General features: G+C 41.1%; 1 protein-coding gene across 2 annotated transcripts in view; it reads left to right on the top strand.

Moving 5' to 3' along the window:
* Palld (palladin, cytoskeletal associated protein) overlaps positions 1-15,014 on the top strand; it is a 330,283-nt gene that overhangs the window by 303,481 nt on the left and 11,788 nt on the right. The window contains exons 11-15 of one of the 2 annotated variants that reach the window (XM_042700102.1): positions 1,265-1,400; positions 4,847-4,945; positions 6,204-6,254; positions 7,506-7,727; positions 9,106-9,255. In XM_042700102.1, the coding sequence (XP_042556036.1) occupies positions 1,265-1,400; positions 4,847-4,945; positions 6,204-6,254; positions 7,506-7,727; positions 9,106-9,255 (658 nt within the window). The remainder of the gene's footprint in view (positions 1-1,264; positions 1,401-4,846; positions 4,946-6,203; positions 6,255-7,505; positions 7,728-9,105; positions 9,256-15,014) is intronic. The other variant, XM_042700109.1, reaches the window with a different exon arrangement.

Raw genomic sequence — 15,014 nt, 5'->3', positions numbered from 1 at the left:
TTCTAGGGGTAACAGAATTTGCACTGGTATACTGGGCTAACACTATGCTTGCTAGAGGCTCAGTAAATATTTGTGAGAGGACTATTGGATACTTAAACAAATCTTTCAATTGACTGATTCTTATTTTAGTGTTGATTTTCAGAGCCAGGAATATATGAGTATCTTGAACTCTACAAACAAGAGAAAACAATCTTAAAAATGGAGGTAGAAGAAAAAAGAATCACATAAATCTCCTTCTAATGCTAGTTCTCCCCCCTCCTCCCTCCCTCCCGACTCTCTCGCTCGCTCTCGCGCTCTCGCTCTCCTGCAATACTGGGGCTTAAACTTGGAGCCAGAGCATTCTCCCTTAGCTTTTGACTCAAGGCTGGCAGGCTTATACCTGAGCCATACCTCTATTTCTGGCTTTTTCTTGGTTAACTGGAGCTAAGTGTCTCAAGGACTTTTCTGCCTGGGCTGGCTTTGAACTACAATCCTCAGATCTCAGCCTCCTGAGTAGCCAGGATTACGGGTGTGAGCCACAGTCACCTGATTATTTGGTGATTTGAAGCAAAGTCTCACTATATAACCCAGGCTGGCCTCAAAGTGTAAGTTTATGTGTATGAGCCTTATGTCTACCTATATAATGTTGGCAATCTAATTTACATCTTCTAAGTAAAAGAAGTAGAGAATGGCTTTTATTTGGGGATCCAAAAGTAATCAAAATTATACGCTTTGAAATGATAAAAAATACTTGCGTTTTCAAGGACCCAAACCAAGATAAAGGGTTTCTGTATAGAATATTCCAGAGCAGTAGTTCTAGGTCTCCCAGTAAGAGTTAAATACATTGAAAAATGTTTTTCAGGCAACAGAACTTACACTGTAGCAAAGAGCCCAGTGTGCACCCATCCACGTCATGATGATTGTATTTACAATGCCAGTTCTCTGCTTCCCCATTTAGATGATCTCTCCTGCCCTAGATACTCACCTATTCACCTCTTTGATTCTCCTGCGTGCTGAGCACGCAGTCAGCCCACAGAAACACGGCGGGGCCTTCTCCACTCAGGGCTGCTCACACCCCATCGAAGTGCAAATAGGTTCTGTTGTTCAGATTACTGCCAGTAATAGCTAGCTGCCTTCAACCTCGTCTGTCAGATGACCTCACAACCCAACTCTTCTTCCTCAGATGGAAAGTTGTAGTAAAAAAAAAAATTTTTTTTAAAGGTATGATAAAAATTTTTGCTGACAACACTGTGTGGTACTTAAGCTTGCACTTTCTGCTCTGCAGGGGATTTCCAAAGAAGACGGGGAGAACTGCTAGAATCGCCTCCGATGAAGAGATTCAAGGCACCAAGGATGCTGTCATTCAAGATCTAGAACGAAAACTTCGCTTCAAGGAGGATCTCCTGAACAACGGCCAGCCGGTACGGAGAGGCAGAGGGCAGGGACAGGAAATAGTAGCGACTCACATCCAAGACCTCTTCTTTTCATTCACTAAGGCTTAGCCTCTTAAGCTTCCTCCACCTGATTAATTTACTACTTCTTGAATCTCAACATCCCTCTTAGAGAGTTAGAAGAACGAAGAGCAGTTTTAATTAGGCTTGCAAGAGCAACCAAGTAATAACCTTGTCATAAAGGGAAAGAAGTTGGATGCAGTAACACCCCCCTGTAATCCCAGCTACTCATCAGGCTGAGATTTGGTTCCAGAACAGCCCAGACAAAAAGCTAATGAGTCCCATGTCAACGAATAAACTGAGCGTGCTAGTGCACATCTATAATTCTTGCTTCACAAGAGGAGGATTGCTTTCTGAGGCTGGTCTTGGGGGCTGGGGCGGAGGGGAGCAAAACTCTATCTAAAAAATATCTTAAAACAGAGAGCTGGAATTATGGTTCAAGTAGGAGAGCACCTTGCCTATACAGCACAAGGTCCTAAGTTCAAAACTTCAGTACCACCCAAAATATAAAAGATAAAGAAACATGAGTTTCCATCCTGGCTGGCAGCTGTTGGAACTGGAATGGTTTGTAAACTGATGTGGTGAATTGGAATTCAAGAACCACAAGGAGAATTCTACTCAAAATACACTTGCTAGAGAAATCATGACTGAAGTTAAATCCCCTTCTCCCCAGCTCCAGCCAGCTATGGATTCAGTAACCTTAAAGTATAGTACCTGTCCCACAGTCCCATTCCAATTGTCAGAGCAAAACTAGAACCACTAAACTAGAGATGAAACTAAACAACTAAACTAGAGATGAAAACTGGGTATGAGAGGTGCTGGTGGCTCACGACTGTAATGCTACCGGAGGCTGAGAGTGAGGATCACAGAGTTCAGGAAAATCTATGAGATTCTTATTTCCAATAAACTACAAAAAAGCTGGAAGTGGAGCTGTGGCTCAAGTAGCAGAACACTAGCCACAAAAGCTCAGTTCGGTGCCCAGACCCTGAGTTCAAGCCCCAGGACTAGAAAAAGCAAGACAAAATGGAAGGGAAGGGAAAGGAAGGAAAGGGAAGGAAAAGAAGGCAGATAAGTATATTTCAAGGCTGCAGAACTGTAGAATGTATGCATAAATCTGGTGGAAAATGTATGGGACATTTTCTCCATCAGACTCCATATTTCCTCATCAATTTTTTCTTGTCATATTCAAAGTATTTTAAGGGGATGAGAAAAGCCAGTCCAGCAAGTAAGGTTACCCAAGCAAAGGGAAGGAATCTGTCATGTAAAAGCACCAGAAAATTCTGCATGGCTCTTCAGTAGCAGAAGAAAAGTCCTCTGTGTATCAAATCTCCTCCTCAGACAACTCTGTCATTAATAATGTGTTCTGGACATTTTTAATACATTTCACATTTATAAATAAGAATATAAAATAGATTGTGTTGAATACAAAGGTAGAGAATAGAATAGGGACGTGAATCTGATTTTAATTATTAGGTTACTTACTCTGATTAAGGAAGATTAAAATTCTAATGTATTTTGTGTTACTCTTTTCACTGGTACAGAAGATCTTTTGCTTCATAGAGGGAAGGTATTTTCCCCCTGAAATAACTGATTTTTTTCATGTAAATATACATAGTTGGAACATTTCCCTGTTCTGTCAACTAAAGCCTTTGAAAGATGAAAACAAACACTTAGGAGAACTTTTTCAGGAGGTAAAGGCACCTCTCCAGTTCTGCAAGCCCCCTGGGTGGTTGTTTATTTAAATATGCCTAGGATTCTCTTGGTTGGAAGTAAGACTTCCAAAAGATACTATTCAACCCAATTGTGTATATTTCCTATCTTCCCACTGTACATATTCTATCTCTTACATATAACTGTACATGATTGATATTTATCAGTTTAGTGGTAAACAGTATGACAGTAAGTTCCATAGATTTTCACACTTCAGAGTTTAGGACAGGAGGGTAAGATTTCCTTATAAAAATGGGATTTTCCTGTTCATTTCTAATGTTACTTATTTTGGCTTATATTTCTACATACATAGCATATAGCTTAGAAACCAATCTATGAAGTAAGTCTGGCTTCTAATGGTAGCAGGTGCATTCTGGTAAAGGAATAGGTAGCAAATGGATACTTTTTCCTTTACAAGGAACAGGGTGGGAATCATTCCGTGCTTTCCCTGGTGTTTGTGCTATTCACTATGAGATAATTAGGAAAGCTTTTTATGAGAGCACAGCTTGTTTTTTCTTTTTAATCTCTTTGAAAAACAAACTCCCTGATTTGAATCGAAGTGAGAACATGACTTTGCCTAATAACATTCTAGGACTGCAACACTCCATAGCCACTGAGAGACTCACTCCTCCCTCTCCTGGTCCCTGTCCTTGCTTTATTCATGAAATAAGTTCAACTTTAGGGTTACTTGGCACTTGATTGGTTTCACTTCCCGGTTTGAGCTGGAACTACAACCAGCAATTACTGGAAGTTGTAAATTTACCCAACATACTTTCCTGATTAGAGAATAACCAATACTATTTGTATCAATATTCAGAAGTTGATCAGAAATAACTTCGTACTTATTTAAGATTCTGTCTTACTCATCTCCCTATTCCTAATCAAACCCAAGGGAGCAGGTGGGGCTCTGCATTACCCCCACATCCATACATAAGTCTCAGCAGTTTAGAACCCACACACCCAAGTGTAAGAATGACCCCAAGTGACAAAGCCAAAGTGCTGGCACTTATGGAAAGATCAGTCTGGCGGCATGGCACTGACAGACTCTACCATGTCGACCAGAAGGTGAAAACACTGCCATTTCTTCCTGAGAGACAGGCAGTTTGCCACTGGGTCCCAATCTTTGGTGGGTGTCTTCATTTTCCTGCTCCCACTTCAGCCTGTGCAATCATTCTTTGCTGGTATTTACTGAGTATCTACTATATACCAGACATAGTGTTATGTGACCGGTGCAACTCTCTGTCAGAGTGACCTCTTCTGTTTATCTTCTGGATATTTTTTTTTTTCCTGTCACTTGGTCTGAGAGCTTATTCAGCCATTCTGAAGCCTACGGATGGCTCTGGAAATAACATTTCCTTTATAGCATTATTTTGCTGTTTGGTTATCTCTTTTTGCTCTCTGTATTTGTCATTAAGGATAAAAATGGCACATCTTTGCTATGGGGTCTCTGCCTTGCTGCTTATCATTCCCTTTAAATTTGTGCTGTGTCAGTGGCGGCTACCAAGGTTAGAACTTGAGGATCAGAAGGGGCAGGAGGAGGAAACACTGAAGCGAGGGAAAGGAAGAGCTGCCTTTATATACAGCTGTCTGCAGCAGAAGAGAAAATCTTTACAGAAAATGTCTGTTGTTTTTTTAACTCTTTTTCTTAAGATAATAGCTACTTCTGCTTTTTAAAGTTTGTACTTTCTGTAACCTATTTTGCTTAGAGGTTAACATATGAAGAGAGAATGGCACGCCGATTGCTTGGTGCAGACAGTGCAACCGTCTTCAATATCCAAGAGCCAGAAGAAGAGACAGCGAACCAGGTAGGCCCTGTGTTGCTCTGAACACCTTAGGAAAAAATGAGTGATTCTTTCTGTTCTCCCCATACTCCTGAAATTCACTGTTGTGAAAAGTACAAGCAAGTACCTAGCTTTGGCAAGTATTTGTTGTAACACCATCAATCAACCTCATAGCTAATTATTTTTGGAGCAGATATGAAGCGTCAGACACTGAGTGGTTAATAGAAGCGTCATCCTTAGCATTACTGTGCTTTTCATCTTTTTTTTTTTGGTGCCAGTCCTGGGGCTCGAACTTGGAGCCTGGATACTGTCCCTGAGCTTTTGTGGTCAAGGCTAATGCTCTGCCGCTTGAGCCACAGTTCCACTCCCTGTATCTTTGGTAGCTAACTGGAGATTAAGAGTTTCATGGACTTTCCGGACCAGGCTGGTTTTAAACCACAATCCTCAAATCTCAGCCTCTTGAGTAGCCCTGATTACAGGCATGAGCCAACATCGCCCAGCTTTTTAATTTTATTTTTAATCATTTATTTTTCCTTTTGTGTTTCCTGTCGTGTGCTTTAAGGCAAAAATGCTTTGTGTGGAAAAACACATTTTTCCTATTGATACTATTAGAATAAGCTAATAAACATCTCATTCTATCCTTACTAGCAGCCAAAATGAAGTATCTACATACAGAGAAGACTGCCTTTGTCTTCTTTCATATATAGTTACAAAGCACAACCAGCAAAAGACCTCATGTTATTTTCATTCCCCTGCTACTACCAAAAATACTAATGTCATGGCTCTGGTATTAATAACTTTATAGTATCTATTATATTCTCAAACTTAAAAGAAAAAAAAATCTTCTTAAACAAATCTAAACAATCAAGGAAACTCTTTTTCCCATTTCCTGAGCAATGGGTCATCCTTCGCCATCTGAAAGCTTCTCAAGGTTAAATATTCCTGTCGCGTAAGTTTCGCTTAAAAGCCGGTGCCAGTGACTCACACCTGCAACCCTCGCTACTCTGGAGGCCGAGATCTGAGAATCATAGTTCAAAGCCAGCCTAGGCAGAAAAGTCCCTGTGAGACTCTTATCTCCAAAGAACCACTCAAAAACTGGAAATGGTGCTGTGGCTCAGGTGGTAGAGCACTAGCCTTGAGCACAAAGAAGCACAGAGATAGTGCCCAGGCCCTGAGTTCAAGCCCCACAACCAGAAAAAAAAAAGTGTCACTTAAGCAAATTAGGAATCACACTCTGTCCTGTTATTTCTGAGTCTTCACCTCTTTTTTTCTACTGTTGCAGGGCTTTGGGCCTCCTCCTGCTTCTCTAGGGAGTCCTCTGGACGGTCAAAAGGTTAAGCTCTCCCCTTCTTCTCTTTCGTTCTCTGTGTTCTGCTCTCCCTTCCTCCTGGGTATCTGTCTTTACTGCCATATGTTCATTATAAATATATGGTCACTATTGGTTTTCCTTTAATATCAGATAAGATTGCTGCACTGTGACTTTTCCTGCCACTTATTTATAAGCTCGAATTTAATTCCAGCACAGGTGGATACTCTGAAATTTTGTTGTTGTTGTATTAAGAATGGGTCTCACTGTGTAACACAGCCCAGGCCAAACTCACTATGTAGTCCAGGCTATCCTTAAACAAAGGATCCTCCAGCCTCAGCCACCCAAGTGGCTGGTATTATAGATGTATGCCACCACACCTGGCTACTCTGAACTGTAAATCACAAAAAGCTTGTGCCTGCTATTTACTCTTTCTAAGAGAAGAAAGTGAATAATTCAGTAATTAATTCAACAGTAATTAAGCAAGAAAAAAAAACCATTTGTGCACCGTTCAAGTTTATTCAGACCATTGTACTCTTTCCCTGAAACCAAAACGGATGGAGTTAGTTGAGTAATTTCTTTTACAAGTAAACCCTGTGACAATCATCTTATTTAGTAGCAAGTAGGGAATACTTTCTACCGGGAATATTTTCTACTGCAGTTTCATTGCACTTTGTAGGTAAGAAAACAGGGTCCACCCTAAAAGCGGATGGGTTCTTGGTTTTGCGGTTATGTTTCTAATGGAAGTGTTGACACAACTATCGGCCACATTTGTTTTAAAGAAATGGTTCTCAAATGGCTTTAGATTCAGGAGAAAGTTATATCAGATGGGGTCATTGGAGGGTAAAGAAAATGTCGTGATTTTTTTCCATTTTCATTTAAAACTGTAGTGCAGCCCAGCATCAGCTTTACCCTGCTGTGTTTCCTTTCTGTTTTCTTTTTGTGAACAGTTTAGGCATTTGTGGCCCTTTGCCTTATTTCCTTCCTCCTTTCAACTCCCACCTCTACTATCCATGAGAGAAACAGGAAGGGAAAAAACTCATCTGGTTTTTTTTTGTTTGATACGACTTGAAGACAATTTGAAATAATATATATTCTTGCTGCCAGATGTTTTTGTTTTCTATTGAGTTGAACAGAGCTCCGATGATGTTTTTTAAGCTCTGTGATAAAAACATCCCACCTTTTCCATCCCCTACTGGGCAGGGAGAAAAGACTCATCACACACACTGTACTACAGGCATTGCAGCTGCTCACTTGGACTTGCTTTGTTTGACACAGGAATACAAAGTCTCCAGCTGTGAACAAAGACTCATAAGTGAAATCGAGTACAGACTGGAAAGGTCTCCTGTGGACGAATCGGGGGATGAAGTTCAGTATGGGGATCTGCCTGTGGAGAATGGAGTAGCGCCATTCTTTGAGATGAAGCTGAAACACTACAAGATCTTTGAGGGAATGCCGGTGACTTTCACGTGCAGAGTGGCCGGGAAGCCCATGCCTAAGGTGAGCCTGCAGGGTGACTTCTTCAGAGCTGCCCCCCTCTATCTCCACTGCTGTAACAAAACACTTAAGCCTGGGTAATTTATAAAGAAGGGTTGTTTTTGTTTTTGGTGTGGGGGGGTCTATTCTGGAGACTAGGAAATCTACAAGCCTGGTGCCAGTGAGGGCTTTACGCTCTCTTAACTCATGGCAGAGAGCAAAGGTTCCCACAAGGCCAGATAGAAAGCATGACAGTCACTGTTACAGTGAAGCTACTCCTCAGATAATGCATCCATCACTCCACTGAGGGGAGTCACCCATTCATGAGGTCTCTTGCCCCGTGCTGGCTCACTTCTGCTCACACTCGGCTGCACCGGGAAACAAGTTTCCAGCCAATCGGTTCTGGGGACACACCTGTACTATGCCAAGAGTTGTACTTCCTGATGAGGACTGAACCTCCTAAATACACCAAACCTGGTAGAAAGAAGAAATGCAGAGCAGCTTCGTCAATGCTTCATCAATACGGTATAAAATGCTTCAATACTCTAGGTACAAGGCCATCTTCATAGATCTTAGAAACTAAAGAGTGGTGGGGAGGGGTAAAGTACAGTGAGGTTTAAAGAAGGGAATTCATGGGATGGATGGGACAGAACCGAACAGAAAAGAGAATGGGGGGGCGGGGAGAACCCCTAACGACAACAACTGAACAACTTAACAGAGCACTTTCACACACCTCTGCCGTTTACCTTTCATTGTTCATCTCAAATTGCAAATGACTGACTTGCAAATGGACAAACTTGGTCTTGAACCTAGTGCTGTATATTATATGGAAAAGTACTGTTCGTCACTGGTGGTGAAAAATTAAAATCTTTAACCTACAAAACCAAGCTTCTTGTACTGTACTAAGTGAGGTGAGGTGAGGTACACTGTTTGAAAAGATGATTGAAACTTCTGAGCCAGGCATGCTTGCATATACCTATAATCTCAACCCTCAGGAGGCTGAAACAATTTTAAAGGGAACAAACTATGAGATGAGTAGAGGGTGGCAAACAAACTCACATTCATGAAGTAAGCATACAGAAATGAGAAATACATTTACCAGGAGTCAAAGGTTAACTAATAGTGTAAAGGAGCCAATAGGAGAATCAGAAAAATGGAAGAGGGAAAGTGCCCTATACCATCTATCCTCCTGATTCTGCGCAGTCTCTCTACCAGAAAGAATGTGGTACCATTACAACCTTTCCCGCAGACTGAATTCCAACCCCAGAGCCACACAAACATCAACTTGCTGTTCACGTGTAACATTCTCACACTCGGATCAGCTCCACAAACCACACTGCTTTTATCAGTCCTCCAAATCGTGCAAGAGTCCATGTGTGATCTGTAATCTTTCCTGCTACAGATCTATTGGTTTAAAGATGGGAAACAGATTTCTCCCAAGAGTGATCACTACACCATTCAGAGAGACCTGGACGGGACCTGTGTCCTCCACACTGCAGCCTCCACCCTCGACGATGATGGCAACTACACCATCATGGCTGCCAACCCTCAGGTAAAGAAGGGGATAGCTCAGGGAATTTTTTTGGTGTCCAATGGTTACGGTGTTTAGACTGAGGAACTGTCTAATTACAAGGTGAACTTGAAGTTCTTTGACTCGTGAAAGTATTTTTCCGAATTCGATATCCATCTTGCTCTTACACATAGAACAATTCTTCGTTCCATGAGTATTTATTGCATCAAGTATTCTACAGGACTGACTCTGGCGTGGATGGACATTTCTTCCACGGCTGTAAGACCCTTCTCTGTCTGCACTACTTATGGAGGTCCTCGAGTTGTGCTGATAGACAGGACAGAATCCTGAGGGGAGAAAATCAGCCTAGACATAATCAGGGGAGGAGTTCCATGGTCTAACTCTTCTGAATAACTAACTGTTGAAGAAAATGAATACCAGGAAACTGGAACATGTTGTGTTGGGGGTGGGGGAAGGCACAGAGAGGGGAGGCACCTGAATGGAGGAAATCATTTATACTCCATGTAAAGGAGAAAAAAAAGCAGCCCGCAAACAAATTATATAATTCCAGGTAGAATTAAGTTCTATGGGAAAAAAGCAAAGGGCAACACAGAGAGAGAGAGGCATGGATAGTTGATATTAGAAGAAATAAAAAATATATGTTAAAAGAAATACCCAAGCATCAGTGCAATTCTTGGCCTAGATTAAAGCAATAGCATCTCACCCGCATCATTCAGACTAGAACTTGCACAACATTCAGGATTTGTTTGTTATTATGAAAACAGTTTTCTTACATTTGAATTTAGATTTAGGATCAAACCCCAGTTCTGTACAGGATTTAAGCAGGGGTTGCTATGTTAACCAATTTAAGCCAAGCCTTCTTTACTGAGGGTCTTATGTGTTTTTGAGTTCAGGGAACACAAAAACTGAACATGAAATTCATTTGCATTTCAAGAGCTCAGTGACAGAGTAATTTTCCTGAGTCTACAGAACTTGTGCAAGTCATACACTTAAAAAAAAACAGTTAAAATTAAGAATTTTATTGTACAACTAGTAAAGACCATCGAAAGTCATCTTTTAAAAATTTTTGATCTATTTATATTGCTCCATATCTCACTGCTCCCTTTAAATAAACTATTCAGTTTACAGTCATACTATCCTGAACTCAGAAGTTATGTCGGGTAGAGCCTTGTTAGTAACTGGATAGGAGAAAAATGATACTTTAATTGAATTTTCTCCGTTGTGATATAAATGGTAGAGTGCCGTCCTAACAAGCTCTAGGTCCTGAGTTTAAACTCTAGTTTAAATAAATTACAAAGTTTTTCAAGTTTGTGCAAGGCTTATCCTATCCTAATATTATCACATTAGGATACTTTTCTCCAATAATATTAATATTAGAATGAAACTCAGTTTATCCAGAGCAAAAAGCAAACTCTTCATGGTCAATGTGCTTTCTTGACATGCAAATTTTATAACCAATGAATACCTAACGATTACTTTTTAAAACAGTCAAAATCATAACCTCCACTAAGAAGTTACATTTTAGCCAGGTGCTGGTGGCTCACGACTGTAAATCCTAGCTACTCCGAAAACTAAGATCTGAGGATCGTGGTCCCAAACCAGCCTAGGCAGGAAAAATCCATGACACTCATCTCCAATTAGCAAGCAAGAAAACTAGAAGTGGAACTGTGGCTCAAATGATAAACCATCAGCCTTGAGAGAGAAAAAAAAAAAAACTAAGGGACAGTACCAGGCCCTGAGTTCAAGCCCTAGTACCATACTGGCACAAACAAATTCCCCACCCCCAAAACAAATCGGTCTGAGCTCTGGCACCAGGCAACTTGGACTCTAACTCTGCATTCATTTTTCATGTGCCTTTAGCAGTATCTCACTTCTCCATGCATGCCGTTTCCTCTTCTAGAAAATAAGAATGCTGTGGATTTAGATAGCCATCCTGTAAGTGTTCCATTTCCTGGCCTACAGCATTCTTTTAATTAGTGTTACTCATTATCATTAACGTCATTAACTTATTACCCCATCTTATGATGTAGCCAGGGCCTGTGGAAGCAGGATGGGGAGGAGAGGCTCGTGCCCACAGAAGTGCCGGAGAGCTCTGAGGACAGCTGGGGTGGAATTTCTACCCAACTGGATGCTGGTGTGTGGTCTTGTGACCTCTGCCTCTTTCCTTACCCTCCTGCAGCACAAGAGGCTGTGCCACACAGCCACAGCTGCGGGGTTGGGTGGAGCAAGCTGTGTGCTGCAGACCCAGCCACGCCCACAGCACAGCTGGCTCTGGCCACACATGAACCTGGGAAGCGGCTGCCTGCTCCCAGCACCCTCTGCGGCAGCAGTGATTCTGCTCTATTGCAGCAGAAGGCCACGACTGGCCTTCTCTGGCTCTTTGGAGGGATGACAACATTAGCACGAATGGCCTAGTTCACATCAGGTAACAAGGAGCCTGGCCCTTCCAACAGAAATATCCCTCCCAGCCAATGGTGATGTAAGCAAAGGTGATTACTGTGACTATAAGTCTCCCGGATTTAAAGAAGTTCAGGGCTGCAGAATCACACCAGTTCCCCGCGCCAAATACTAAATGCTCTCAGTATTGTAATTAAGAGGTGTGGCTACCAAAGACAGAAAAGAGAACTTTTAAAGGCAGTCTGAGGAAGTCATAGGGGAGACATGCAGAATTCGGATGATATCGATGAATATCCCCATTCACCCTGCAGTGAGAGAATTTCCAAATTTATGCCACTCGGTAAACGCTGTCTAAATTTCTGATCATTCTGACTGATTCAAAATCTACTTATTGATTGTAAGAGATGAACTCCTTTTTTTTTTAACTTGTAATACATACATGTAGTGCTACTTCAGGACATAGAATATGCATGTCCGAGTGTAGCAAATATAAATTTGGTGAGGAACTAGATTACTCATTCAGAAAAGAAGATGGGATTGAAACCGACACAAGTCACTGTTTAAAAGTATTTGCGTTTGAAAGGGAAACAACTAACCTATTGTATCCTATCAGATGTAAAATAAACAAAGGATGCAGAAAAGAGAACTGGAGTAGGAAAATTCGTTCACTAATGAAACAGAGAGGCAGAGCTGTCTGAGCCGTGGAAAAGAATTGCATAAAATGGTCAATAGAAGGATGAGAGCTGAAGAAAACTACTACTATTCAGCAGAATACTTTATAGAATATGGTATTTTTCCACCTGGCTAATCTTTAGGGAAACACACTGGATACTGTTAGTCTGTCTTCAAATTCCTCTATGGATAAAACACACAGCTCTGAGTCCACACTGAACTGTGTATCCGACTCGGTGTGTACAGTTCCAGCAACTCATTAGAGACCAAAGCCAGCACAAAGTGTAGCAACATGATGAGTGATTGTACAGTGTTTCACCAAAGCTACGGCCAAAATGAGGATCACAGAAACAGTTTATTTTAGACGTTAATCCTATCTTTAAGACACAACTGAATCTAAACATGAATGTTTTACTTTGTTTTGCTGTGTTGCTAAGTTACTTCGTATTGTATTAGGAATTTGGAAGGGCTGTTTTGCAGTTTGCTCTTTCTTCAAATTGCATGATGTATACAAGTGGCAAGCTTTCCTAAAGACCTGTAGCCACAAATGAAATTCATAAGCTATGACTATAAATGTCCTGTTTCTATTATGTAAATAGTTGGCCTTGCATGAGGTATCAAGTAATCTTTACAAGCTGGATGTTTAATATAGAAACATTGTAGCCAGACAACCTTATTTGCACTACAGCTTTAAACTGTGGATCTCTTCAGAATAGAAAAGTAACAGAGCTCAGTGAAATCTAAAATGTACAATGTTAGCCTGTTGATTGTGTTTTGTTTTAGCATTATGTTTCCTGGCTTATTTCAAGCTTCCCTTTAAACATTCCCTTCCGTTACATCGTTGTGGGTTAATAAAGCAGACAGAAATATGAAAGTTAAAAGCAAGCACAACAGCACTGATGAGCACCACAGCCAACCAATAATGAGGCCCGCTAGGGTCAGCGGGAATGTTAGTGTGATTCAGTCTCCCCAGTGCTAATGCTGTACAGACATTCTCATGGAGATGCTCTGACTTTAAAACCCAGACTCCCTTTTAATGTACACTGGTGCACTATCTTTCAGTTTCTGGATTTTGTTTTTCAAATATTAATGCCAAAACTATGTAACTTTTAGTTTCAAAACCTTCTGAGATGCTCCTGGTCGCATATTAGTTAGCAATATATTTAGCCACTAACTTTATATTAGTCAAATTAGTAACTGCTTCCTGGAGGCCCTCTCCCTTTTCTCTCTCTTTTGTTTTTTAATTGTAGGGCTTGAGTTCAGGGCTCCTGGGTGATGTCCCTGAGCTTTTTCACTCAAAGCCAGTGCTCTACCACTTTGAGCCACAGCACACTTTCGGTTTTCTGGGGGTTAACTGGACATGAGTTTCTTGGACTTTCCTACATGGACTGACTTGGAACTGCAAGCCTCAGATCTCTGCCTCCTGAGTAGCTAGAATTGCAGGCATGAGCCACCAGCACTCAGTACACCCTCCCAAGATTTGTGTAGGCATACAAAGAGGACAATGATAATCTTCTACAAAGTCTGCCTCCTGAGCTAAAAGTACTACATATGCAGAAAAAAACAACTGTGTTAAAACAATCATCTGGTTGTTATTATAACTGCATCTATATTCCTCCCTACAGTGTTTAAATATTTTGAGCATTTGCTGTGTGCAAAACACAGTAGTACATGCTTTCTGCATCTCTACTCATGTAAATCATCTTAAATACTGAAGTATTAACCCTATGGCCCTATTCCACAAAGTAGGGACATTACACAGCCTGCCTAAAATCACTCAACTGTAAAGAACAGAGTAATTTACACACCAAGGCAGTGTGCGTAGAATTATAGATGGTCATATGAAGGCGTCAGGGTTAGAGAACCCAGGGAGAGCTGAGAGTGGTGGCAGATGGCTGTAATCGCACACATTACCACAATCATGAGATTCACGCCAGCCTGCACTACATAGTGAGACCCTGTCTCTAAAAGAAAAGATACAAAGAGCACTGAAAGAAGGGAGACACTGGTTAAAATAAGTAGAGATTTTTTTTTAAGAAAGGAAAAGCACACCTCAGTTAAAATGTATTCACTTGAAAATTTTTACTGAGTGGGGAGGGGTCTGGGAATGTGGCTTAGCAGCAGAGTGCTTGCCTAACATGTACCAAGCCCTGGTTCGATTCCTCAGCACCACATAAACAGAAAAAGTTGGAAGTGGCACTGTGGCTAAGTGGTAGAATGCTAGCCTTGAACAAAACAAAGAAGCTCAGGGACAGTGTTCAGGCCCTGAGTTCAAGCCCCAGGACTGACAAAAAAAAATTTATTGGGATTATTAGCCAAGCCCTGGCTGGGGCCAGTAAAAATCATATTAACACATACTCATATATATATATATATATATATATATATATATATATATACATATATATGTATATATAATGTCTCATATATATTACACAGTACTAAGTAACACAGTACTAAGCTTTCATGAATTTAGTAATGAATGGTTACATATTTGCTATTTATAAGATCATCTTAAGCCAGGTGCCAGTGGCTCACACCTGTAATCCAAACTACTCAGGGACCTGAGATCTAAGGATCATGGTTCAAAGCCAGCCTAAGCAGAAAAGTCCCTGTGAGACTCTTATCTCCAATTAACCACTCAAAAAACTGGAAGTGGCACTGTCGTTCAAGTGGTAGAGCGCTAGCCTTCAGCACAAAGAGGCTTAGGG

The sequence above is a fragment of the Dipodomys spectabilis genome, unplaced genomic scaffold (assembly GCF_019054845.1).
Source record: "Dipodomys spectabilis isolate Male_0828 unplaced genomic scaffold, ASM1905484v1 ptg000009l, whole genome shotgun sequence".
Taxonomy (NCBI): Eukaryota; Metazoa; Chordata; class Mammalia; order Rodentia; family Heteromyidae; genus Dipodomys; species Dipodomys spectabilis.
This window is presented reverse-complemented; position numbering and strand designations above follow the sequence as displayed.